Genomic DNA, 27647 nt, shown 5'->3' on the forward strand with positions numbered 1-27647 from the left:
GAAAGTCCAGGCTATATTATATATGATTATGCTCTCCGGGTTGTGCCGATTACGCAGAAGCCCTTACAGCTGTATATGCCAGCCCACTCCTGATCAATTACTATAGTCATACTGTGTCTAGAGTTGAGGCCTGAGAATTTGCTGTATAATTACAGAAACTTTTATACAAAGAACAATTAGCATTGGAAGTAGATGAAATTTGGCACTAATTCAGTGGTGCAGCGTTTGCAGCAATGTATCCCCGATAGTGGTTGAAGTAAAAGTCTCTGAGCTTAGGCAAAAGGTATTCCTTCCAAAATTTGTCATCATACTGCACTTCCTCGATCAATATGCACGGTTTTCCATTACAGGGGGTGTACACAATGAAGTAGCAAGCATCCCTCTTGCTTAGTGCCAGGCCTCCTTGTACCTGGCAGTAGTATGGGTGCGACCTACGTAATGCCATTCTCCCATCAGACCTGAACTCGAGGAATGAGAAGTCCTTCCCTGGTGCAATATGGTTTTCACGGGCATTTAATTTCCATGGTGTGGGTAGACCCCACTAACCCATCTGGAGTAGCCTCAAGGTAGGGAAACGATGGCAATATCCAGAGACCTGACGAGTCTACAGTAACACACATCTCCTCAAATGCCCGCCTCGCTATTGGCTCGTAGGTCTTTCCATGAATAATTGGCTGAACATTGGGTTTTTGGGGATTAAGGATGGTGTTACACAGAGAATGGAGATCACGTCGGGCTGTGAGATGGAAAATGGTGCCGAAGTGACTTGCTGTTAATCGCCATTCTCTGTGACGAAGCCACAAACTGCTGTGGCAGACTGAATCTGTTCGGCTTCTTTTTCTGTAATCTGGGAACAAAATAGACAATTTCATTAAAAAGAAACAGTCTACAGTAGTGCAGAATGATGATGAGGTGCAATGGAAGTACATGGTTACGAATAACTACCACTAGGCCTACTAGGAAAAGAAGCATCCCACCTTTAAAGAATAGTCCACCCAGTACTGTCTCCAGTCAATACCAAAATAATTATGATCATGAGTGGCTTCAAACAAATTTGCTTTTTCGTACATGTGCCGCATCGGAAGGTCTTTGCCAGAAGAAAAGCAGAAACCAATCACTTGATTTCTGACATATTCATTATAGCCAGGCCAGTTTTGAAATTTTGAAGGTCGTGGATCCTCATCGTTCTTTTGGACAAACAGGTCTTGGCATTTAACCGGAGAAGCTGTATATCCAAGAATTATTACATTAAGTTTTGATCAAATTATATATATATGTAAATAACCTACTCTGAATCTTAGATAATAAACCTGTTTTTGATCATCCTTGTCTTACCTAAACGAAACTTGCGAGGCCTGTGAAAAGTCTGAAGAGCGTAAGTACAGCCGTTTGCAACCTAAAGTGCGCCTGACTCCTTGAAACATGCAAGCATTAAGAGAATGGCTGCAATATGCTTGCACGTACTGTGAAGACCGGCTCCTGCTGGGCATTCACACGCACTATTCTGGATTTCACCACTTGGCAGTAACGCAACTTTCACATTATAGGTGAGCTGAAAAAACAGACCTAAGTATTCTTGGCCCTTCATTAGTATTCCAACGCAATGACTAACATCACTACGCATGGTTGCGCACACCAAGCCCGAGACAAAAAACTTGCGGTTGTTCTCAACGAAGCTGGCCACCACTACTCTTTCACTTTCTAAAAGATTTGCCCCTTTCTCAATGCCTTTGAGATCTGCACAGCATGATTTGTCTGAAACTAGTCTGTACCGGAAGTATCCGTCGATCAAATCCTTATTCACTAGACGTACTGAGTGCTGGTGATCCTCACATATTTGGCTAAATCCTTCTTTTGGCCACTCCACAGGGTCTGGTGCTGGCAAGACAATTTGAGGTCCCCGGAAATCTTTGTTTCGGTCATAAGCTTCGAGTCTATGTAACAACAATGGAGTAGCTCATAAATTTGCTACGAGACAGACACACAGACGGACAGATGGCCGACTGCCTTGCAATTGTTTATATAAAACCCAGCTTAATTATAGTGGTGCGCATACCGCAGCAACACGCCCTACTTACCTTTCCAATAGTTGACTTTCCGGCCAGATGTCTTCGCTCCACGTTTTTTCAATTCTTTACGGAGTTCTTGTAAAGTCTTTCCAGCAATTCCATCACCTTTATTGCCCATTACAAAGTCATACAAGAACTGCGAACGTCGCTCGGGTACTGCTGATGTATAGAGTCACACGCAACTGCAACGCGACTGAAAGGACCAGTAGCTCTCGACTCCACCAAGTGGTGACCGCAGTTTACCCTCTCATTGCTGTCCATTGTATCAAAATCTAACGATAGGAATTGCGAGAATGTGGGCCGAATTGTCCGGGTGAAAATAGATCATAGCTCCTTTGACGAAATATCTGTACTATTGCTGTTGAACCGACTCTTTTGAGGGTTCGAACCATCTCATATCGATATATGTAGGCTATATTGTCTGTAGGCTCCTATAACATGTTATAACATGTTTTTTGGAAAGTAATTACACAACTATGACATAATTTTACAATTCAGAAAAACACAATTTTTTTTAAAACGCAATTGTTTAAAACACTGTTTCAAACATGTTTTAAACAAAGTGTTTTAAAACGCCGTTTGTTTTAAACGCAACCCTAGATATACCTACATCTTGTCATATCGATTCGTTTATAACTCCGCTGGGTGGCTACTGAATCTAGGACCTTCCACGCCACTGCAATGGAGCACAGGTTGATTTGTCTGATTAGCTGCCATGTTGTCTGTCCACATCGCCGCGTTTTCGGCTCTTGGTAAGATTCGAAGATTGCTATTATAGGCAACGGCCTGTGCGTGGTTTTCCAGTAACATCATCCAGTCGCTTCCATATATTCTGTTGGAAGATTTTATATTGAAGTGATAAAACGTAGGCCAGCACATCATCGTGAGTAATTACCCGATTTTGCCAATCCATTGGAAGGCTTTCTGGTGGAAAATTTCAGGAGAATCTGGAAATAGCCTACTCCGCCAACGCTAAAGGCCGCTACGGCTTTGGAACATGATGTTCTTTCTGTAACATGCCGGGGTGTATCTCACCGCCGAAATCGCGAATTCAGTTACCAAACATGCTCACAGCACAATTCGCGGCCAAGCCGTCAAGAAGTGAATGAGCAAGGCAGAGAAAATATGGCGGACACTACCCCATTGCATAAGTGCAACCAATACGTCACGAATATTCAATTGTGGCGTAACAGTTGGATAACATGTATGGGTAGTTGGGAGTTACAATTAAAAATATTGGCTCTTTGGTCGAAAAAGGTTCCCAACCCCTGGTTTAGGTAATAGCGTGTGTTTCTGACCATCAAATGCGATAGCGGTGGTAGAACGTGCCAGTTCGTCTGCAACCTCAATGCCGGAATGCCACCGGTGTTTCCAACTGTCGCATTTCGGAGCCAAGTTCACGAAATTTGGTTCTTTCAATGGTCAGCTGGCAACGAATAATTAGGTTTGACGCGTTGGCTCCAATTTGGTGCATTTTACTATCAAATTATTTAATAATTGAAACTGATATAAAGACGAATCGCTTTCTTTAGTTCTTCGTTCTATCTTTTGATATGAGATGGTGCAGGCCTCTGTCATTATAGATCGGTTCATTGCCATTGCTTTCCATTGTCCCCTATTTCGTCACACAGCTCGAGGTCGAAGCCTGATAGTTGCGCAGCCGCTGGTTCATTTTAGAGCAGCTTCGTACCGTATTCTTTGTAGGCTGTGTTATATTTAGTTATGAACTGATATATTTTGGCGATACCTGCCACTGAATCAGGTCATTGGTTAGGTCGGCGTATAAGTTTTGTTAAAGATTATGCCGTTCCTCGACGTGGAACTTAATCCGAGCATATTCAGCGCATGAATACGATCAAGAATACTACTCCAATCAGTTAATGAGCCCTTGAGCGATCTAGTGTAATGGTGATTCGTCCGGCTTCTTGATCGGTAGGTCAGACTAAAGAACTTGGTATGCATTATCGAGCGCTCAGGTCAAGGTTCTATGATTAGCGAGGAAACGCCAAATCACTGTCATTAGTAGATTTGAGTCACAACTGAGATCTGTGTAAGCGGAATAACCAACAGAATTCAGCCTTTTCAGGTGGTCTTAAACCAATGCTTGAAAGATGCTACAGTATTATTATTAGCATGAGTGCATCAGGTGGAGGAAAGGTTACCTTCGCCAAGGCGGATTTTCGGTGTCATTAGCGGACTAAGCCCTATCAGGCTGCTCTCACAGATCGGTCAATCCTCCTATGACCAGCTGCCTATCCAACATTTGCTCCGTGATAATCATGACATTGAATCCCAATACCGAAGAATACAGCTGCATCGGTGGGACGAAGAAAGTATTTTTTCCAATGGATTTCCTCAGGAATCAGCGCAGTTTTGGCTAGGAATAAAACATTATGGAACAATTGACGGTGCAGAGCTATACACAGAATTGGGTGAGTATGCAACTATGCATTGACATGTCTGTCGGTACCAGTTACCCATCGAAGAGCGAATGTTTAGTCCCGTGAGTTGTTATAAAACAAAGGCTCGAAATAGGATGAAACTTTTAATGCTGGATGCGATTCTGAGCGTTAGGCATCACTTGTTAGGACGACAACTTTGTTGCAAAGATTCGACAGTAACCGACAGTATGCTGGGGAAGTTTCTCGCCGATATCTATCATGACGAGGATGATGAACTATGCTTGCTTGAAGTTTTGCAGGAAGATGGTTGGCAATGAAATTCGGCAAGATGTTTCGGTGATTAGTGTTTCTGATCTCAAACTCTTGGTTTGTTATGCGTTTGCGTAAATGTGTACGATCCGCGATGCGTTAACTAGGATACGTACGTTTCGTTACATACTTATCCAAAATCTTGATTTTCTTTAATGACATTTTTGTTCAATGGCATTTACTCCAGGCATGCATGTAAAAGCGCACAGGCACAAGCGACAACGTGTCATTTTTGTGTTTTAGGTGTAATTTAAAAGCACACCGCTTGAAACCAAAAATAGTTGGCTCCTTGACGGACCATTTGGCACATTTTGGAAAACAATTTGGCACTTTTGGACCACCAGCAGTTGGCAACCCTGTATGTAACTGTGTCTTGGAATCGAGGCGAAGGCAACCTCGATGTCCATTCCTACTACCTGTAGGAACAGAGGGAATATCTTATTTAACATTCTGCTCGGTGTGCGGTTCGGGGTACCGTTTGTGTCCAGGACAGGACACGGAGACAATATGCCAGTTCGACGCCGCGATTGATTATATTTATCCTGCATTCTGTCGCATATGGTTGTATATCGGACGGCCGTATAAAGGCAGTATTAATGCCGGGACATAATATAGTTTGGCAGGGAACGTAATTTCGGTGCTGGATATCATATCACATAAGTAATTAGAATTACCAGTTTTCAACATAATTTCAGAATATTTCAGGGCTACGTGCTTCAACATGGGATTAGGTTTATACAATATTGGTAGATCCGCACTTACAGCTAATTCATTGGCAGCACGTCATGGTTGTATGAAGTCTTGCGTAATTGGAACGGCTCTACTCATATTTCTTTTTGGCGTAAAACATATCTCGCATCATAACCAAGAGTCCTCCAATCCAACGATACGTTCCAAGCAAGATGTGATAGGAAACCAAGAGTCCTCCAATCCAACGATACGTTCCAAGCAAGATGTGATAGGAAACCAAGAGTCCTCCAATCCAACGATACGTTCCAAGCAAGATGTGATAGGAGACCAAAAGACTTTGATCATTTTAACTCAGACTCGTTCTGGCAGCTCCTTCGCCGGAGAGATCTTCGCGGCTACAAATGACAGTTTCTACCTTTATGAGCCGATGTATCCGTTTGGTCTCGAATGCGATTTGTACACAACGGAGAAGGCAGAATTGCTCAAGAAAGTATTGAGTTGCGATTTTGAAAATCTGGATAACTTATATGCGCAAGGATACGAAAAATCTCACTGGGATGACAGTGTCCCACACTGTAGAAAACACGGGTTGTGTTTTATCGATGCTAGCACTGGACTTATTACCAAATACAGGAAAACTTGTAACAATGCCAATCGGAAAAACTGCGGTTATCCCCTGAAAGCTGACATCCTCAAAAAGGCCTGTGAATCGTCCTCTTTCGTACTTACCAAAACCACTAGAATGTGCACATTGAAGAATTTGGAATCGGTTTATGAAAGCCTAAAGCGTGCGGGTAGAAGCGTTTTTGTGCTACATCTTGTCAGAGATTTCAGGTGAGTCCGCGTGATTATTGTGGTCGTATCAAGGATTGGACTCGGAAAAGCAAAGCAAGATACATGGATATAAGTAGAATAGATAATGAGGTGTTTACTTTGGTGAAATTTGTGGCTAAGAAGTGACATTGTTTGGATGATTGTTTGGTTGTCGGTAAGTTGTGATATGGTGTGATCAATTTTCTACTTAAGATACTATGTATATGCGACATATTGCTTGGTTGTCGCTAAGTCAAGCAACACGATAGAGTGCGATCAAATTAAGTAACACTTGCGATGGGATATAGATGCTGGGTGTGATAGGCAAACAAACACCAATGCCAACGCTTGTTTGATATTCCCGTTTCGGCACCGTGCCTGCAAATCACAAATTACAGGAAAGAATCAGGTGTATTTTCAGGTATTACAGTCACGAAACAATAACTTCTTATTGGTAAATTATTCACTAAAAGCTCTTAGAGTGACTCTCATCCGCAGCGAACGTTAGTAATACGGTTATTCAAATTCCAACTGTAGGAAATATGCCCGTGTCACGAAATTATAACAGACGTTAACGAGCACATGTTAGCATTGTTAGGTTATAAAGATCCGAAAACAACTACACAGAACACTAGTGAAATATTCCATGCGTGTAGGTAGAGGCATTTCTTCTGGCGACAGAGAATCGTCTTGCGCAGCTTTACGGTGGTAGGTTCCAGGACCTTCAAATGAAAAAATGGCATCGAGCAACTATAGAACATTTACTGTCACTATAATGCTTAGCACATTCTGGATGCGATAAAAAAAAGCGTCCTATATCCGATTTGCAAGCAGAAACTTGATCGTAGACACGTAGTGTGTTGACAGACTGCCATGATTGAGCTGGAGTGGAGACGCAACGTTATTTGTTGTTCTAATTTGCCCTTGGTCATGCTGACGAAGTCTCTGCTGCAAACGCTGAGATGCGTGACCTGCCTACCGACTATCGATTCACAGCGAAAATTCGTAAGCGTGTCCCACGCCAAAGTGCTATTAGTTTATATAAAATATCTGCGTCATGAAACTGAAATAGTTTTGACTCGGGTCTCGCAATAAACAGTGTATTCGGCATCCAAATAACAGGATGTTCTCCGAATCATTAGTGATATTTATGAAACCTGAAGTAATTTATACTATTTGTTGCTGTATTGACTGAAAATTGGTATACAGGTCGATAAAATCGTCCCATTTGAAATTGCTCAAAGAGAATCAACCAATATTGGAATCTCTAGCACGGGATATTGGGAACGCGTATTGCCTGCCACAAAAAAAGAATCTTGCTTATATTAAGCATGCTCCGCAAGGTATTTATTGTATGATATTTCAACACGGCAGCGTGTGGCCGTGATGTCCCATGCTGAAAATAGTTGCCCGACATTTGAGCATGCGACAAACTGAAAAACGACAGTGGGGACACATTAGCATGATGAAACATGAGCACTGAGACACCTCAACATGGTGCCATATCAACATGGGGACACTCGAGTCAACTTTTTGGTATGATTTGACTTGACTCGACTCACTTTGCAAAAATGACTCGACTTGACTTGACTCGGCGCCTCAAAATGCGGATTGACTCGTGAATCGGAGCAAAATTTACGAGTCAATTTCAAGTCATCAAGTAACCGGTATCAATCAAATCACTGTATTTTGTGTATGTTCGTATTTTTCGCGATAAGCATGTGTCGCTTGTGAGAGTAACCAGACCAGGTATTCACTGAATGTACGTTTGAATGATCCTCCATTATTGCATCGCAAATATATTGACCACAAACGACATGATCACAGGTTACGTTGTCGTAGTAGTAGTAGTAGAACAACAACAACAAGAATACAATAGCAACGTATCTCTGTTTCTTGGACGGCTCAGTGCTCACATTGTGCAGTGATCACCTTTACCAACCCTCTTGTATGATTTAAGTCCATATCAATTTGTTACAACTTCTCGAGGCTTCGTATTCGACCCTATTGGCTGATATAATAACAGACTGTAGCATAGCTATAAAGTTAATCGCGTATTTTATTTGCGGTTCTACGTGTGCGTGATAGACGCCTTCTTGCATGCATATTAAACTTTATATTAGTTATTTGATGCCAGATGAATGGCAAATTATTCTTTCTTTCACACAGCTAGCAACATGTAATGACTTTGAATCGTCACTGATACTTCGAAAATTCAATTTGACTTGAATTGCGACTTGACCCGTGACTCGACTCGACTTGACTTGACTCGAGTCACATCCAAAAAACGAGTGACTTGACTTGACTCAATTCACCTTCGAAAATCGATTGACTTGACTTGACTCGAGTCAAAATATGCGATGACTCGAGATAACTCGTGACTCAAAGGTAGTGACTTGATCCCAACACTGCTTTGAGTATGGTGACACATTACCGGGGGGATATATCGGCATGGTGACACATTCGGGCATGGCATTGGGTGGGACATATGCGCATAGAGACACGTGAGCATGGGGACACATCCACGTTGGGACACTTGACAATGTTTACATATGAGCAATGAGCATGGTTATACAAGAACATAGGGCCTCAATAAGCATGGTGACAGTTTGGCATGCGGCACTTGAGCGTTAGACAGGTTAGAATGCGACAATTGAGCATTACGACACTTCTGCATGCGACATTTATTCATGTGACAATTGACCATTACGACATTTCAGCATGCGACATTTAAGCGTGTCAATCTATTTTCGCCCAGACAATTCGGCCCACATTCTCGCAATTCCTATCGTTAGATTTTGATACAATGGACAGCAATATAGGTGCAGTATTCGTGATGAGTTGTCTGCCTTCACCCATAACCACGAAAGATACGAACAAGTGATTTTACCAAGGATATCTAGATTCTCTAGATATCCCGGGATTATCCGCTTGATCCATAAAAAGCCATTTCTCTACTTCAAGAGTGAGCGGAACTAAAGTTCGCGAATTGAGTGGAGTCGACTGAAATCGGTTGAATCCGGTATCAGGAGTTTTTAGACTGAGACACATAGTTGGTTATCATTGCGGGTGTGCACAGTGCACAGTTGCCAAATACCCATGTCCCTGATCAGGACCGTAACTGCCGCACCCCAAATCTTCCAATTGGGGGGCCCGACCTCGAAAGGGGCCCAAAATTATTTCGTGGATTAGCATAAATTAAGAGTATTTTTTGAAGCTTTGCTTATCTTTTTCAAAAGATTTTTCGCGCTCCGCGCGATTTCAAGCTGCCAAATGTCTTGTTTGTTGGGTACACTTCACCCAAGAAGAAATACGCAAGATTTATAGAAATGGGCATATCGGCGTTGGCCATTATCGCGCCACGACGCACCAAGACATAAAGTTTTAGACCATGTAGCATGCGACTCCAAGTAGTGTGCCAGAACGATCTGCAGCGAGAAGACCTTGGCCGAAAAGGACTGCCCTTATGCTGATACATATAGGTTTAATTGTCCACAGGCGCCTAAATGACTGGCGCCGAATGTTCCTGTCTTGGCAAGCTGAACCTCACAAGACAAGTACCATCCCGCGGTGGAAAATTATATGCCAGTGAAGAAATACCAATTTAAAATCGTGTGACCTTTTGGTTTAGTACGTTTATGCGATCCTATATTTTTTGATATAGCAGACAGGAGGTCACGAAATATTATCATGTAACGAAGTTATACCAACGGGTCCGCCAGCCCGAAGATGTTTAATTATTATTTACGGGCTCTAAAGTTTCCAAGACACCTCACTCAGCTCTACCGGTAATTCTGATTACGTGAGGAGAAGGGACAAGAAATTTATAGCAATATACATGCCACTCCCAATCTTATTGACCGATGTTACCATGAATTATCGAAAATTTTCGCGCTTGGCGCTTTCTCACTAAATATAACAGATTATTCCGTGGTAAAAGCGGACAACGTGATGGGGAAGGGGGGGTCGGTTTATCACCCATGGGAGCCAAGACTCAAGTTTTTAGTGGGGCCTGCTAAATGATGTTTAGTTCATGCCGACAGGTATGCGCGCAAAGATATTTAATCATTATTGAGTGGTCCTACCTTTTCAAACACACCTCACTCAGCTCTACCGGTAAATCTGATTACGTGAGCAGAGAGAGGATAAAAATTGATAGCAATATATATGCAATTCCCGATCATATTGACCGATTCAATCATGAATTATAGAAATTTTTTGCGCTTCGCGCGTTTAGGCGAGAAAACCTTTGGCCTACTCACTAAACGGACAGCCAATATAGATGATAAGTAGCGGTAAATAGACAGTGAATATCCTGAGGGGGTCTGGGTGGCGAAGACCCCCAGAAGCAATGTTCCCTCTAAGCTGCGCACGTGCGCAAATGCGCAGTGCTGAAACGGTCTCTGCGCACAGAAAATCTAGGCTGCGCACAAAAAATCCGAAGTGGTGACTTTTTTTTAATCGTTGCGCACTCTTGTCCAAGGCACCGCGCAGACTCGAGAAAAATGAGAGGGAGCATTGCCAGGGGTAAATAGTGCTGTCGCTGAAGTCTGAAACCGAGATAGGCCTACAAGTGCGGCCCGAAAAGGCAAATATTGCGCTCCGCGAAGCAATGAGAATTTGCAATCGTGTGCGACTCACGAAAGAGATTTTTCTTTGACTATGGGATCGTACGCGTGAGCGATACTGATGTCATATCAATAGCGCAATCCTTTGTGGGAATGGCGAAATAACATAGTTTAACAAAGTTATAAATAACAATGGGCTAGCTCGAAGTTAACTGCGAGAAACAAACGAATAGTCTTCTCCGCGTGGCATGAATATTGTGTAAGATTTACTGTACAATTACATGCCGCGAATTTTCGAAGTCATCACTTCCATCACGCGAATCTGATCACGTATGGTGATATAGGATAATATGCAGAATATGCAAGTATCGCACCAATATTGTTGAAAAAATCCATCCCTTTGCAAACGTTGATCGGGATATGCAGCAACTATATATGCACTGTAGGGCGTTGCATTAGATCAGCTTCTCAGCAGCACAAATTTGTGATTCTATTCGATTCGTTTGAACGGGTATCTTCTGTCGATAAGGCCATACGCTGATCTTGTTCTTGCTTCAATCAGACTTGAATATTCGTAGCGTTATATCTGACTGTATGTCTTGATAGTAATGAGTGCATTGCCGGTATTACGACGTCACATCAGTGTTTTAACGCGATAGGCCTACATCGATCGCATGTATGTATTTCAAGTGCGTTCTCGTGCGTGTATGTCTGTCTTCTAGTAATCCATAGTATGTCACCATATCGTCGCAGTGGAATCAAAGTGACTTATGTCCAGATTTCAATATCTTTTGGCATAGCAGATAGGAGGTCACGAAATAGCATGATGTAAGGAAGTCGTCATACCAACGGGTACGCCCGAAGATGTTTAATTGTATTTAGGGGTTCTACCTTTTCCAATACATCTCACTCGATCAGCATTACCTGTAAATGTGATTACGTTAGCAGAGACAGGATTAAAATTGATAGCAATATATGCAATTCCCGATGATATTGACCGATTTGATCATTAATTATAGAAAATTTTCGCGCTTAGCGCGTTTAGCCGGAACACCCACTAAACGAGGACCAGACATAGATGATTAGTAGCGGTGAAAAGCGTGTAGCCTGAGGGGGGTCGATTTATCACCCCATGGGGGGCTGGTTGCGCACTGTTGTCCAAGGGCCTGCGCAGTGATTTGGCGTGTTTGCGCAGACTCGTGAAAAATTAGAGGGAACATTGCCCAGAAGTCCGTTTGATCACCCTATGGGGGCACGAGACCAACGTTTTTTTTGGGGGAGGGGGGGGGGTTGACGAAGTGCTGCTACGGCCCTGTCCCTGATTCATTAGTTCGACACATTCGATAGTTAGACTAATTATACCGTTGGATTTTGCGGTCTACACGGAAGACTGGTGATGCAATTCGTCTGAATGAAACCCTTCCTGTTCCTGCCTTGAAAATCTTCGCTCTCCGTTACCACAAAATCAATTGCTATACATCTTAACAGTGTGAGTTTGGGTAGACGTACTTGAATCGCATCCTGATTATGGCTCAGAGCTGTATGTGCTACCAATAAGAACGGGTATTGGTACAGCGTCCGGCTACTATAGATCTGTATCAAGGGTTGAAAATACACGCAACCGTGGTTGATTCAATTCGTCATACTAACAACCTTATGATATTTTGAAAACCTCGCTCTTCGATACCATCAAATCAATAGCTATACATCTTCAGTGTTAGTTTGGGTAGCCCCGGAGGCGTAGCAGCCACTTGGCGGGTCTGGCTGTGCGCCAAGGGTGGCAGGCTGCGAGGGAGCGGCAAAATGAGGCTGCGCAGTGCGGAGTGTACACAGCACCGAGAGAGAGATTGGCTAATCACGAGCTAATTTGTTACGGCTTACGATTTGGCGTGTGTTTGAAACTATACTATACCCAGGCCCGTAACTGCCGCACCGCAAGCTCCTCAATTGGGTGGGGCGAGATCGAAGGGGCTCAGAATTATTTTGCAAATCAACATAAATTCTAGAGTATTTTGTGGAAAATTGATACAACTTCAAAATTTTCTCCAAGTCGGCAGCTACGGAATAAGAATGAAGAAAATTGACCTGGTGTAAATGACCATCGTATTCGACGAACACCATGAATACCACAAACAAACAAAACCGCCACATGTTGACTGAAAGCATCAATATAGGCGCCTAGGTGGCCGGCGCGGTATAGTCCTCTGCCTGGTTTTTGAACTCACTACCTCCCTCAGCTCTACCGATAACTCTGATCACGTGGGCTGAGAGAGGGTTAAAAATTAATTGCAATATATGTAATTACCAATATTATGCTGATGTGTAGCTATGTCGACGTGTCCCCACCCCACGCCGATGTGCGTAAGCGTTGCATGCTGAAATATCGCATGCCAATCTGCCGCATGCTCTCTTGTCACCATCCTGTAGTGTCGCCATAGGCTGAAATGTCGTATGCTCACGTGTAACTATGCTGAATTGTCGCGATGCCGATGAGTCCCAATGTTCATGTGTCACCATGCTTATTTGAGCCCATGCCGATGCGCATGCGTCCCTATGCTAAGCCGTCGTCATGATTAAAAGTCGCCTTGTGTAAGTGTCGCATGGCCATGATTGCCCACGCTCATGTGTCCCCCATGCTACTGTGTGTCAATGCTCACGCGTCGCCATTACCGAAAATAGCCATGCGTGAGTGTCGCATGCTCAACTGTCGCTAGCTTTTGTGTCGCATGCGCAATGCGCATTTGTCCACCGACCGCTGAAAATATGTCCCAAAATATTTCGCAATCGGAATCAATGAAGCATCACGAGCACAATGGTATATTTCTTGAAAATTCTAAAATCAGGCTAGCACTATAGCACTTGGTTTTGGAGATATATTGTAGCTGAAATTTTCATAAAGAAATTAGGAACTAATTTGAGTGCGTGCCGGACGCAGACATGATTCGACATGAGTTCGAGGCTGTACTCCGGAGTAACATTTTCCTTTAAAATAATAATTTCCACTCAACGCAATCTGCGGCATATTGTATGTTTCGTCATGACTCATGATAATTATTATAATCCATCGTATTTCCTATTTCATGCTCCAACGTGGTATCTGATGGGCGGTACATGAGAATCCGATACGAAGATCTGGCTAACGACGCGACGGGAACAACAGAAAAAGTATTTCGGTCAGTGATAATGCTGTAAAAATGCCTGCCCGACATTTGGATATGCGATACAATGAAAGACTTCAGTTGAGCAAACGACACTTATCTAAACTTTTAACCACAAAACTATCCCGACTCTGAAAATAACCACAACCACAACCCTAACTAAATCTAATCCCCAGCTCACGGGATCAAGTTTCGAATCCGCAAGTGTGGCTAAGGTGTTGCATGATGTGTGTCGTTGGTCAAATGTTTACCGACCATTAAGAATAGTTCTTACCCTTAGCATCATGTCAATATGAAGACTTAAACAGTGATTCAACTTTCCAATAGTGATGATAGTCATATTTTCATTATAATCTCAAAGACTACTCCAAGTCGTTTCGGCATCTCCCTATCTTTCATTGTATCTCAGTCTTGTGATGTTTTGAAATGATGAAATTTTATGAATAAACTTGAACTTGAGCCTATGGCCTATGTCACCATTCTCACCAAGTATGCTACGATGCCTTAGTCAGCTAGTAAATTGTTGTGTGGCTTATTTACATGCTGTAGACCAGTGGTTCCCAACCTTTTTCGATTCATCGCCCCATATGGAGCTCGACGCAAGTTATCGCTCCCCATATTTAAGGATCCGAAGGAGAGAACACAGAAGCGGGAAATGTATTCACCTAACTCAGATCGCTGGTGAATTGACTAAAAAAATGGGAACGAAAAGTCATTATTCGAGACGATGCTCGGAAAACAGGTTTCCGCGACTATATTCCGTTGGGTTGACCTTTTATTTAGTCAATTTCCACATCTTATGAAGAATAAGCCGTCAACACTTGCATTTTATATCTCGCTGGACGTTCTAATTCTTATACACTTTCGGAACTTGGGAACCACTGCTGTAGGCCAAAGTGGGTGTCTGATCAAAAGACTACTCCAAGTCATTTCGGCACCCTCCTATCTTTTATATTTGTCGCAATCCTGTGGCGCATTGAATTGATAAAAATTTTATTAAAATGATGATGATGATGATGATTGTTTCAGTGTCACAGTATTTTGGATTGCTCGGATTCTAAATTGAGAGCCCAAAGGGCCGTGTTCACGTGATTACTGTGTTCGTATAAGTAAATCTTGAAATAACCTATACCACAATTCTAGGGATGTTAATTTGGTTAAGGTTTATGGGAATGCCCAACACTCCAGCAAAGGTCAGCGAGCGAATTCGAAACTATCTGAACCCCGACAGACAGGTTCTGAAGAAAGAGTGGCAGGTAAATTGTCATATGTACTATATACCGTGATTTTCCATGTATAATACACAACCAAAATATGAGGGTGCGTAATATAAATAGGTACAACAAGCACTGAAAAAAATCTCCATCGATAAAAAACTTGAAATCACGCGTACATTTAGCCATCGGGCCCAGTAATTCGTAGTATCCGTGTTACGCGCTGCCAATTACAGAGAGGCGTGTTGCCAATTAACGAGAGTTGTCTGCACAGCACGCGATCTCCTGCCGAGTTTGCCGTTTGTACGCGAGCGAAATTAATTCATTCATTGCTGCCCGCGCGCGCGCCAATCCTCGCTAATTTGTCGCGTCAACGACAGGCCTGAACAATCGCATATACAACAGGCCAGTGGCCGGCAACCTTGTGTGCAGTGCAGCGTGCCAAAATGTCAATCTTCTACGAACTTGCGTGCCAAACATTCAATTTATTAATATCTAACGTTTCAAGAAAGAGATATACAACCAATCGTTTTTCTGCAGCTGGCAACGGCACCCGTTATGCCAGTGATTCTTGAGTTATTGGTCGCGAAGGAAAACAATTTGGTCTTTAGCGCACCCGACTTATCGCTCACATGTACGTAGGCTACATAATATTTACATAATTTAGTTTCAGTCGCACAATGATCGAACTTCTGTGCTTGATTTGGTTTCCAAGTCCACTGTGTTCGGTACCATATCCAATAAGTGACAGGCCAATCAGTGTTGCTGCGATGATATGGTCTGATGATGATGAAAATATGCTCACCCGGTATCATTCAAGTCGGTTTGGTGTCACAGGTTGGTCTGACACTAGATTTGTCTGCAAAGGTCGCGGTAAAGCGGTAAAGATTGTCGTTGCTTCAGATATGTTGGAATCGCTTGCTCACCAGACGAAACTAAAAGAATATCTCCTTCCAAGAGACGAACACGATTCCGAATTCGCGTTTCGAAAAGGGGCTCAATATTTCCCTCGGCCGGTCTCATTTGTTTCGTGCGGCTCAAGTTGCGGGCGCTGGTCTATTCGACGCTGGTCATTTGACATTGGACATATCAAATGTCGAACGTTTTGGCCAGCATGCGGCGGTTATTTTGTTTTAAGGTTTTATCGCCGCCAATCATTTTGGCAACGCATACACCGCACGGGAGTCGCATGGTCGCATGCTATCTGAAAGTTTATATCTAGGTCGTGTCTTCTATAGCGCGGAAATTCTGAGAGCCGGAACGCTGGCTCATAAGTAGACACACCGACAAGATAGCGTAATGGTTAAGCGTCCGGCTTCTTGATCGGTAGGTCGTGGGTTCGATTCCCGACCGGGTCAGACCAAAGACCTGATTAGTAACACTGGTATCCATGGCTTCCCTGCTTGGCGCTCATGCATTACTGGGATAGCATGGAGGGGTGGTGCATGACTTAGAAAGCCGCAAAGGCTATATCTGCACTTCCTTGTCCAGCGGCATATGCACATCATGCACTCATGGTATGCATATGCGCAGATCGTGTGTATAGTGTATGTGTATCATGGGTCGGTGTATATGCCGCAAAAACATCAAGGACAAAAATAAACTACGTCCTTTCCTTTAGACTAAAGCAGGGCTGGCCAACCTTTTCAGCCAATGGGCTACATTCGATTGACGAATTATTGCGCGGGCCACTAGCCGCGCGAGGCGCGAAAATTTTTTGGAGTTCATAGGTCAATAATTTTGTCATTTGACTATATTGCGGGCCTGTTGTATATCGCTGGGCTAAGTTTGCGAGGACTGGGCTATTCGGCGCATGGACATATCGATATCGAAAGAAGCGACCAACATGCGTCAGTCATTTCGTGCCTAGGTTTCATAGTCGACGGTCTTACTGCGAGCGCAAACGCAATTTCGCATATGTTGAACGACACTTTGTCTCGTAATCGCGAATATAGTTAGACTCAATCAGATTCATTAGGTGTTCTTCCATTTTCACAAAAGGGCAACAATATTAAAAACAAGAAATCGAGTGACAACATGTTGCGCCAAGCTTGTAGAAAATTTTTACTGGTCAATATCAGACGGAGGCCTACGGCATACGTACTTACGTATGCCCCGATCAGCCAGTCGAATTTGATCGTAAAATGGTGCGCTTTTAATTTTCCATGCGTTATTGCAGTAAGAGCAATATGGGCGCATACCGCGACCTTATCAATAGAAATACATCCCAAAGGTTTGAAATTAGATCCGCGACATGGTTGCGCTCGATAGAGTCCGTTCAGCAATGAAGTTCATTGGAACATAAAAGGTTCCCGTTCAATCTAATCGAATAAATTCAGAATTCGTGCCACCGATAATCTCGTGTTTTATCAATTTTGACTACGTAATTCAACGCCGTGCACTGCACAATGCGCAGTATTAATAACAAATCAAACATTGACAAGTGACAAAGAGGGAATACGAGTGTATAAAGCAGACAAGAGTTAGCTTTCAATACAACATCCATTGTAACAGAATATTTATTAAACTCGAAGACTTTGCGGGTGCCTCTTTTCAAGAGTTAACGGCACACAAAAGTGATTTAAACAGATCTAAAAGCGAAAACTAAAAAGGCAGAGTATGACGCAACAGTCAAAATCACACAGCATGAAATTCGCATTGTACCAATGGCACCAGTAACAAACTAGCAGTATACGGACACACGGTACTATAGTAGCAACGCAATTTGTAAATATACAGTAGGGTTGTTAAAAAAAAACTTTTTTTTGCAAATCTCACTCGCCTGATGACTAAATCGTCAGGTTGTCTGAGAAAACGATGCACACCAAATTTGACTCAATTCCAACCAGTAGAGGCCGTGCAATCTTGAATTGAAATTTTTAATTTATTATTAGAAATTAAAAAAAAAATTTCAAATTTTTCTGTCAACCCCATGAAATTTTTGAGCTGTCTTCAAAGACGATGCAAAACAAATTTGAGTCAATTCCGACTTGTAGAAGCGGAATTATTTGAATTTTTCGTTGATAATCCCCGGATCAAGGATAATCCGAGAAAAAATTTCAATACAAATTAAAAATTTCAATACAAGATTGCACGGCCTCTACTGGTTGGAATTGAGTTAAATTTGGTGTGCATCGTTTTCTTGGACAACCTGACGATTTAGTCACTAAGCGAGTGAGATTTGGAAAAAAAAGTATTTTTTGAACAACCCTAATATACAGTTACACACACGAAACAACACGCACTAATGAGAAAGTTATAGGTTATAGAGGAAATCTTTTTGTCTGCATAAAATAGGTTTGTTCAACTGAATAATAGTAGACTCCAACACTTTTAAATGAAACAAAGATCTGCCATGCGCAATGGCAGTGAACATATTGTCATTATAGTGCTGTGCACAGGCGAGGTTTTCACTCAGGTGCTGACCAATTGACGAAGCATATGCTTGGTAATCGTCATAGCAGTCTGTTTTGACAGCCAATTTGCGCTGACGTGCGAGCTCCGTGCGATCATTTGCGCATGTTTTTGACCGAATCAATAGCAAACGAGAGAGCGCGCATCTAATCAGTAATTCCTCAACTTGCGTACAGCACAATGGGGTTCCATCCAAGTCTGACATCGCGACAATTGTTTGCTCATCGTTTGAGCCACGGCATGGTATGGTATGGTATGGTGTGGATCGATATTTTGGTATGGAATATGGAAGAATGCAAGTATATGGTATGGAATGGAAGATTTTAATCTATGGTATGGAACGACATTTCCATACTTCCATACTTTGGTATTTTATACATTTTATCGTGATCCGTGCAAGCTTCGTGAATCGTACGTTGATCGCTGCTCACTCAATACGATCGCTTTTGTTATGTGTGAACGTGAACTATTGAACGATGTATAGGTACAAATACGCGCTTGTGCAACGGTTTTAGGAGCACTTGAAATGACATGATTTTGTGATATAATAATGACAACAGTAATGTTGATCTGATATTCTATTGAGTCTAGACAGGACGTCTCCGAGCATAGTCTATCATGTGACGCAATAATTGGCAATGTAGGCAACTCCAACTATACCTCATTTTTTGAGTGACGACAGCTCACAAGCAGGGCATGGTATGGTATGGTATGGAACGTGGATTTTCCATACTCCTTACTTGCCTTATTCACTCCATACCATACTTGCAATTTTCCATACCATACCAACATTGTTCCATACCATACTTGATACATATTCCATACTTTGAAATGCTGCAATATCTTAGTAAAGTACCTTTTCTAGCACCTGTATTATGATATTTCGGGTGTAATTATTGCTTAAACCAGCCATGATGCGAATCTAATTCCTGGTAATAGTTTTACAGAGTGTGTTTTGGTGAGGTTTAGTTCACGGTTGTAAGGTGACGTGTACGTCTACAGCTTCCGCGAGCAAAATGAGATAGTCAGCGGATTGTTATCTAGTAGGACCCTCCATAAGAATATCATCGCATTTCCGATACATTGGTATTAGGCACATGCAAGTTTGAAGTAAATATTCGCACAATAATTTATAATATAGGCGCACCCACAAAATATCCCAGCTGCAGGTGATGAATGCTGCAGCGATCTGCGTGATTATTAGTACAGTCTTTGGTTGAGGTTTGCGTGGCGAGAATTTCAAACCATAACCACCCCACTCTCTGATCTATAATCCTAATGCGAGAGCGTTTGAAATATGACCAATAACATATATCAGTATGTAAATAGTGTAAATGTGGCAGACAATGTTTCAGAAGAAATATAATTATCATCATCATCATTGGTTCATTAGCAATTTTATCGGTTCAATACACCACAAAAATGCAATAAAATGAAAAGATAGGAAGGTGTCGAAGCGACTTGGAGTAGTCTATGGAGTCAGACACCCACCTTGGCCTAGGCGATGTAAAGAGGAGGCATTCACTCTGAATTAAAAGTAAAGAAGATAGTATAGAAAAAAGCAAGTAGCAAGAAATGGGGGGGGGGGGGGGGCATGTCATGGAAGGCGAGATCGATAGGTCAGTCGTGGTCCGGCAATGTTATCAATCACATTGACCTATTAGTACATTGCAGCATGATTGCTGGTAAGCTGTCGTCACTCAAGGAATGAGGTAGTTGCAGTAGCCTACATTACCAATTATTGCGTCACATGATAGACTATGCTCGGAGACGCCGTCTCTAGTAGACTCAGTAGAATATTGGATCAACATTACTGTTGTCATTATTGCATCACAAAATCATGTCATTTCAGGTGTTCCTAAAACCGTTGCATAAGCATATGCGTGTATTTGTACCTACACAGCGTTCAATAGTTCACACATAACAAAAGCGATCGTATTCCGTGAACAGCGAACAACGTACGCTTGATGAAGCTTGCACAGATCACGATAAAATGTATAAAATACCAAAGTATGGCAGAATGAAAATGTCGTTCCATACCATAGATTAAAATCTTCCATTCCATACCATACTTGCATCGTTCCATATTCCATACCAAAATATCGATCCATACCAGTGGTTCCCAACCTTTTTCGACTCATCGCCCCCTTTTCAAACTCCACTCCGATAATCGCCCCCCAAATATTGGGAACCGAAAAATGGGCATACAGACTGAAATCACCGGCAAGTTGACTAAGAAAAAAGGTCAACTTTTCGGCTCGACCTCATAATTACACTTTTCCAGCTAAATTTTGGTGAGTTGACTAAGAAAGAAGGTGATTTCTCCGACTTGATTCCAAAAGGACCGTAACAGCACTTCGTCAGCCAACCCCCCAATACGTTGGTCTTGACCCCCCCTCCATAGAGCGATAAAGCAAACTTCTGCACCCCTGAGACCAAACTCCCCCGATACCTCTTTACCGCTACTTCTCAGCACAAATTGTTGGGCTCTTTAGTTAGTCGGCCTAATTCTCGCAAACCGCGAACAATTTCTATCATTCATGATTGAATCGGTCAATATGATCGGGAATTGCATATATATTGCTGTCAATTTTTATCCTCTCTCTGCTCATGTATTCAGATTTACCGGTAAAGCTGAATGCAGTGTCTTGGAAAATGTAGGGCCCGTAAATAATAATTGAACATATTCGGGCGGACCAGTGGGTATAATGACTTCGTTACGTAATGACATTCGTAGCCTGTCTGCTATGTCAAAAGATATTCAAATCGCCGATACGTACTAAACTAAAAGACGCACACGATTTCAAATTGGTATTTCTGCACTGGAAAATAATTTTTATCCAATAAGCAAGAAATATGTGACCACGAGATGGCGCGCAGCGCGATTTTTTTTGAAAAAGTTGCCTAAATTTCCAAAATAATACTCTATAATTAATGTTAATTCACGAAAAAATTGTGGGCCCCCTTCGATCTCAGGCCCCCCATCCCAATTGGGGGTTTGGGTGTGGCAGTTACGGTCATGAACGCATATAGCCATTTCAACGCGCCATCGCCCCCCCTATCGCCCCCTTCGTCCGTTTTCGCCCCCCTATCTCCCCCTTGGCCATTTTAGCCCCCCTGGACCTACAAATCGCCCACGTTCGGGAACCACTGATCCATACCATACCATACTTCCATACATACCATACCATACCATGCCCTGCTCACAAGCAATCATGATGCAACGTACTAATTGCTCAATGCGATTGATGATTACATTTCTTCTGAAACATTGTCCGCTCCGCACATTTATACTATTTGCATACCGAGATATCTTATTGGTCATATTTCAAACGCTCTCGCATTAGGATTATAAATTAGGGAGTGGGGTAGACATAGTTTGAAATTCTCGCCACTCCAACCACATGCTGTACTAATAATCACGCAGATCGCTGCAGTATTGATCGCCTGTAGCTGCTGGGATATGTTATGGGTGCGCCTATATTATAAATTATTTTTCGAGTATTTACTTCAAATTTGCATGTGCATCATGCCAATGTAGCGGAAATGCGATGATATTCTTATGGAGCAGGGGCGGGCAACCTCGCCAGTCGGTGGGCCGGATATAGAAAAATTAAGTACTTGGCAAGCCGGATTGCTGAATGAATACATTATTCGCGCATATATATACAAGGAATAAATCGTATTTAATGAATGTATTTTATCGACAGCAATGTCGCTTCAAAACCATTTCTCGCCGATAATGATAATACAATGTGGATTTGAAAACAGCATTGTCATACAGGCGTATAGCCATGTTTGCTTCTCTCTGATCAACTAACTCACGGTGCAATCCTTAATTAAGATTTCAAAGCGTTTCATAAGTCCGGTACCCAAAATGCACCAAGATATATCAATTCATTAGGGTTGAGTACATCATAAATGCCGATAATGCAAGTCTTCTCGCTTCGACGAACTTACGCGTAAGCTCCACTTTCGCACCTCTATAATTACATACGCAGTCACTAAAATTTTACGTTTAAGCAAGTGGTGGGGAATCTCGGCTGACTGGGGCCGCGGGCCACATTATCATGTAAGACGGGAAACTGTCCGCGGGCCGGACAAATCTCGTCTCGGGCCGTATGTTACCTGTCCCTTTTATGGACGGTCCTAGATAACAATCTGCTGACTATCTCATTTTGCTCGCGGAAGCTATAGAGTAGACTTACACGTCACCACACCACCATGGACTAAACCTCACCAAAACAGACTCTGTAACACTATTACCAGGAATTAGATTCGCACCATGGCTAGTTTAAGCAATATTGACATCCGAAATATCAATAATATAGGTGCTAGAAAAGGAAATATACTTACGATATTTTAGTATTTGAAAGTATGGAATATGTATCGAGTATGGTATGGAACAATGTTGGTATGGTATGGAAAATTGCAAGTATGGTATGGAGCGAGTAAGGCAAGTATGGAGTATGGAAAATTCTCGTTCCATACCATACCATACCATGCCCTTGTTTGAGCTGCATTGTTGCATTTCCCGATAAAAGTTAGAAAAGCCATGTTAGAGAACAGTTAGATAACTAACCTACCGTAGGTTAGTTATCTATAGTTGGAGTAATGAATATGTGCACTTTGCACTTGAATGACTTTCAATTCGCAGGCATATGCTACAAAAACACTGTGTCCTATTTCGCGCTCCACGCCGCCAATTATAGAGACTATCACGGAACTAACTCAAGAATTATTTTGTAAACGAATATGGGCGCAAATACAATTCAATTAAGAGAAGGAGAACGTGAATTCGCTTGTCTGGTCGAGATAGAAGATGGTGTTGCTCAGCGCAAGCGTGTCGAAATCGACATCGTGAACGAGGTCGCTTCCATTGTATGATTACTAATCACGGATTACAATTTATTGGGGGTTTTAAGCACCAGTTAGTTGTCGCCAACGAAGGTGCGTATTCATTTATTCGCGCGCGAATCGGTTAACTGTAAATAGTTGGCATTTACGCGCTATAACGGATTCGCTAATTGACAGCGCTGATGATTTAAAATCGCAGACGATGAGCGTATAATCTTCTTGTATGGGGTGGCTGCCACCCCATAAATGAGTCATGGGGTGGCCGCGCCACCCCGTAACTCGGCGCCTACGGTGTCGACACCAGCAAATCTCACGGCTCAGTGAAATTTATTCACGTCACAATTTCCATTTGGCTGCAGGCAATTTGACGGTCATTTTTGACCGGCTTGCCGAGCATTTAATTTGGTAAAACGGGTATCAATCGAAAGCTGACTCGGCACTGATTACGAAAATATAAATTTTATTCCGCTCGCGGCCCTGGAACCCCCACAATCAGCCTCAAATTTTTGATTGTTATGGATATTGGCATTGGGACGCAACAATGCTGTCTGGCGAAACGAGAGAGTAGCTTAAGAACAGAAGAGCGGACAGCATTATTATATCCGAGCGGTTGCTTCTGATTTCGCGGTCAGTTATAACTGGTAGGCTACATCCCCCAAAATTTTTACTTGGTCGTTCTCGAAAGTGGCGCTTTCGCGTTCGAAAGTGGCGCTTTCAATCGATGATGGCTATTTGCCCCACGCTCGATGTATGTTCAATAAAACGATCAGAAAGGTTTTATGCAGTGCTCGCGTACCACCTACATACGTTACTCGCGCCGAAGGCGGTCAAAAATTTTATCCACCGTAAAATAAACTGCCTTTTTTAAGGCGCAGTGTATGATATCTGCAGTGGATCCATTTGGAATTCTATTGGTCAAATATAATAAAAGGGACTTTGGTTAGGTAAGAATCCCAATGCTTTACGACTAGATCTCTTCCGCGTGAACCCTTACCCACGACGACCACCTTACCGCGACGACAAGGGCGCCTTCAAAAAACTCAAAATCACCCCCACCTGAACTAATAAAGTTCTCCCTTCGGTCGAAAAAAACAGACTCCACTCGCGTATCACCTGGAAGACGTTCGCGTACCACTAGTGGTACGCGTACCGCAGGTTGGGAACCACTGATCTAGGCTCTAAAGAAGACAAACGATTCGTTGGAGAGAATGAATTCTATAACTGGTAGAGTTAAGCAATGGAGGGTCAATAGATTTTGTAAAGAGAAAGCAGCGTTTTCATTGGCACAATGTTCAATCAAAAATTGATGGCCGATGATGGTCATTCGAGGGACAACTCAAGGTAGCTAAATTAGGGTAGCAAAAGTGGTGAACGGTTGCAGATACGTGTCACTAAAATAAATCGCATTTGTGTCACTCGCGCATTTATTAAGGTAAATAATATGAATGATAACTCTGGTCAACACATATTTTTTGGAAGACAAAGTAAGAGTGGTTTTCGGGGTTTTGGAGGGCACTGATTCCGAATACGACCTTGGTTTTTTCAAATTGGCTCTTGTTGTGGAGATAACCCATGGGGCTATTTTGACAAAAATCTCCCATTTTCGCGGTGATAACTAGGTATAAAATCGGCTCAGTCGTACTATAAAGTTTAGAAATTCAATCTACCTGTTCTTTTTACACAGACTTTCACGGATATCATGTACATAGTAAACTCCAGTCATGTAGCCTATATAAGTATTTACCTAGAGCAGGGGCGGGCAACTTCTCTAATCGGCGGGCCGGATATAGGAAAACTAAGTACTTGGCGGGCCGGCATTGCTGAATCAATACATTATTCGCCCATTTATCCACATTTACAAGGAATATATCGGATTTAATGAATGTATTTTAACGACAGCAATGTCCCCTCAAAGCCATTTCTCGCCAATAGTGACGAAGACAATGTGGATTTGAGAATAGCATTGTCATACAGGCCCCGCCATGTCTGCTTCTATCTGATCAATCAACACACGATGCAATCCTTAATTAAGATTTCAAGGCGTTCGATAAGCCCGGTACCCCAAATTTACCAAGATATCAATTCATTAGGGTTGAGTAGGCGACAAGATGGCGTCGTTGTTCAACGGTGCGGTTAGTTGATCTCGATATTTCATTCATGCGGCCCGCGTCCTCTACGAAATTTGAAAAGTGGCCCGCGACCCGTTTTGAGTTGGCGACCCCTGGCATAAGCGGTGTCTTACAAGAAGCCTAGAAATGTGCCGTGCTACAAGTCGGCGGTTACGGAATCAAAAATAAGAAATACCAGCCTGGTGTAAATGACCATTGTAGTCAACAAACACCATGATTACCACAAACGACATTGAGCACATCGTAAATGCCGATAACGCAAGTCTTCTCGCTTTTACGAACTTACGCGCAAGCTCCACTCTCGCACGCTGCGTATACACGTATATCATAACATAAAGTCACTAACATTTGACGTAGTAAGCAAGTAGTGGGGAATATCGGCTGACTGGGTCCACGGGCCACATTATCATGTAAGACGGAAAACTGCCCGCGGGCCGGACAAAATCCCTTCGCGGGCCGTATGTTGACCGCTCCTGACCTAGAGGGTTCTTCATAGTTAATTATTTCTTTATGAGCAGTATAAAATTAGAAAGAACTTCGATTTTCTCCCTACCAAGTGAAATATTTAAGGGTAAATACCGTAATTTTGGGCTTTTGTAGGGGTATAAATATCTTCGGACAAAGAGCCAATCTGACAAAACTAATGTGATATTCGTAATCAGCAACCTCAAAACCCCAGAAACGGCTCTCTGATGTTCTGCCGAAAAATATTTTTTCATTTTGTTGATCAGTGTAATTATTCCAGTCTAAATATCATAAAAACGAATGATATTCGACCGATGTCGAGTTACAACTTGCCTTCCGCTTATCGTAACTTTCACTCCGCAAACTATCATGGGAGTTTTAAAATCGTATACTCTGGAAATGTAGATGAAGCTACATGAATATTTTTAACAAGTTATGGAACTTGACAATAATTTTCCGCGCTTTGGAAGATGAGTATTGTGAGCGGCTTTGAGAGAACAGACAGCGAAAGCTTATGGGCGGTACTGGGGCATGCGCCGGCTAGGCATTTACAAACCGAAAACACAGAAGATAATTCGATTTTCGCAGAGACTTCGCCATATATGGGCATTTACAAACGAAAGCACAAGATGAATGGGATTTTCGCTGTGATTCCCGTATATATTAATTGCTGCGCATCTATAAATGGTAAATAATTGTTATTGAACAGAATTTTAGTTGGGACAATGCGCCAGTTGCCCTGGCATATAGGAGGAGCCGCCAATGCCGTTATCTTATAATTGCGATTCCAATTAGACTTATTTCAGTAAATGATGGTTATTTGATTTGTTTTAATTGCATTTTTACGAGGGCGATGGATCCCATATTAAATACAATATATATGTGACACTGAATCGCGTGCAACGCGAAGAAAATACTCAAGTAGCGTATATCTGCTTAATATTAATACTGTTTATGTTCATTATTAATTTTTTCAGCCTATGCTTCAAGCCTTCAACATTCCGGACAGTTGGGCACTAAAATAAATCGTATTTGTGTCACTCAAATGTCCTTTCACGCAGTCGAACAGTGGCTCACTTTATGCAGATGCCGCGCCAGCTCCTTCTATATATCCAATATCTTATGCATTTCACAGCAATTCATATTTACAGGCAAAGGATTTATTCGGAGTTGTCCGAGATCCGAAAAGTGTGCTCCGGAAATGGAGGGATACCATGCCATTCCAGGAGGTCCTAGCAATACAGGAAGAATGTGGCGATGTACTTGAAGAAATGGGATATCGAATGTTTGCAAGCGAAAACGAATTGAGAAATCATTCCTTGCCCTATTTCTGAAATAATTAATGCGGGAATACAGACCCAATATCTTTTCAATCCACAACGGACATGCGAAAGTCTCGTTAGGGTTAGAACCTCGGGAAGGACACATCTTGTCGCAGCACCGCATTACAACAGCGACTGCCGTTTGCCACGTGATCGTGCTTGTTCCGACAGGCAATCTTGCGAAAATATGTATGTAAATTAGGTGTTTCCGCACATGATGTTAGAATTGTGCTACTT

The 27647-nt window shown here is 42.4% G+C and overlaps 3 protein-coding genes across 5 annotated transcripts in view; 1 reads left to right on the forward strand and 2 right to left on the reverse strand.

Annotated features, from left to right (window-relative positions):
* Nucleotides 1-503: 503 nt before the first annotated feature.
* Nucleotides 504-2086, reverse strand: LOC145437965 (uncharacterized). Its single transcript, XM_080315334.1, has 3 exons — nt 1402-2086; nt 958-1225; nt 504-807 (listed from the first exon to the last, which is right to left on the reverse strand). The coding sequence occupies exons 1-3, from the start codon at nt 1622-1624 to the stop codon at nt 504-506; spliced, it is 795 nt and encodes a 264-aa protein (XP_080171460.1). The 5' UTR covers nt 1625-2086.
* A 1694-nt stretch (nt 2087-3780) lies between these two features.
* LOC145438369 (carbohydrate sulfotransferase 4-like) lies at nt 3781-27472 on the forward strand. 3 transcript variants are annotated; one of them, XM_080315775.1, is made up of 3 exons: nt 3781-6304; nt 15172-15265; nt 16127-16402. In XM_080315775.1, the coding sequence occupies exons 1-3, from the start codon at nt 5502-5504 to the stop codon at nt 16160-16162; spliced, it is 933 nt and encodes a 310-aa protein (XP_080171901.1). In that variant the 5' UTR covers nt 3781-5501; the 3' UTR covers nt 16163-16402. The 3 variants fall into 3 exon arrangements, with proteins under 3 accessions (XP_080171901.1, XP_080171899.1, XP_080171900.1); XM_080315773.1 differs by lacking the exon at nt 16127-16402 and adding an exon at nt 27240-27472 and having other exon boundaries at nt 3969-6304; XM_080315774.1 differs by lacking the exons at nt 15172-15265; nt 16127-16402 and adding an exon at nt 7493-9676 and having other exon boundaries at nt 3970-6304.
* The window catches only part of LOC145438363 (3-galactosyl-N-acetylglucosaminide 4-alpha-L-fucosyltransferase FUT3-like), a 51667-nt gene continuing 30425 nt past the window's right edge, over nt 6406-27647 (reverse strand). The window contains exon 5 of the mRNA XM_080315766.1: nt 6406-7005. Coding sequence (XP_080171892.1) covers nt 6878-7005 — 128 coding nt within the window. The 3' untranslated portion in view covers nt 6406-6877. The remainder of the gene's footprint in view (nt 7006-27647) is intronic.

This window comes from Botryllus schlosseri, chromosome 4, assembly GCF_051294905.1.
Source record: "Botryllus schlosseri isolate E-star chromosome 4, Bs_hap1, whole genome shotgun sequence".
NCBI lineage: Eukaryota > Metazoa > Chordata > Ascidiacea > Stolidobranchia > Styelidae > Botryllus > Botryllus schlosseri.

Bases quoted from the DNA above. Each gene is read 5' to 3' on its own strand.
- LOC145438369 (XM_080315773.1), top strand. From the start codon at position 5,502: ATGGGATTAGGTTTATACAATATTGGTAGATCCGCACTTACAGCTAAT. The intron at 6,305-15,171 runs GTGAGTCCGCGT...AATTTGGTTAAG, and splicing joins CATCTTGTCAGAGATTTCAG to GTTTATGGGAATGCCCAACA. The intron at 15,266-27,239 runs GTAAATTGTCAT...TCATATTTACAG, and splicing joins TTCTGAAGAAAGAGTGGCAG to GCAAAGGATTTATTCGGAGT.
- LOC145437965 (XM_080315334.1), bottom strand. From the start codon at position 1,624: ATGCGTAGTGATGTTAGTCATTGCGTTGGAATACTAATGAAGGGCCAA. The intron at 1,226-1,401 runs TTTAGGTTGCAA...TTGGATATACAG, and splicing joins TTTCAAGGAGTCAGGCGCAC to CTTCTCCGGTTAAATGCCAA. The intron at 808-957 runs GTAGGCCTAGTG...AGTCTGCCACAG, and splicing joins GTGGGATGCTTCTTTTCCTA to CAGTTTGTGGCTTCGTCACA.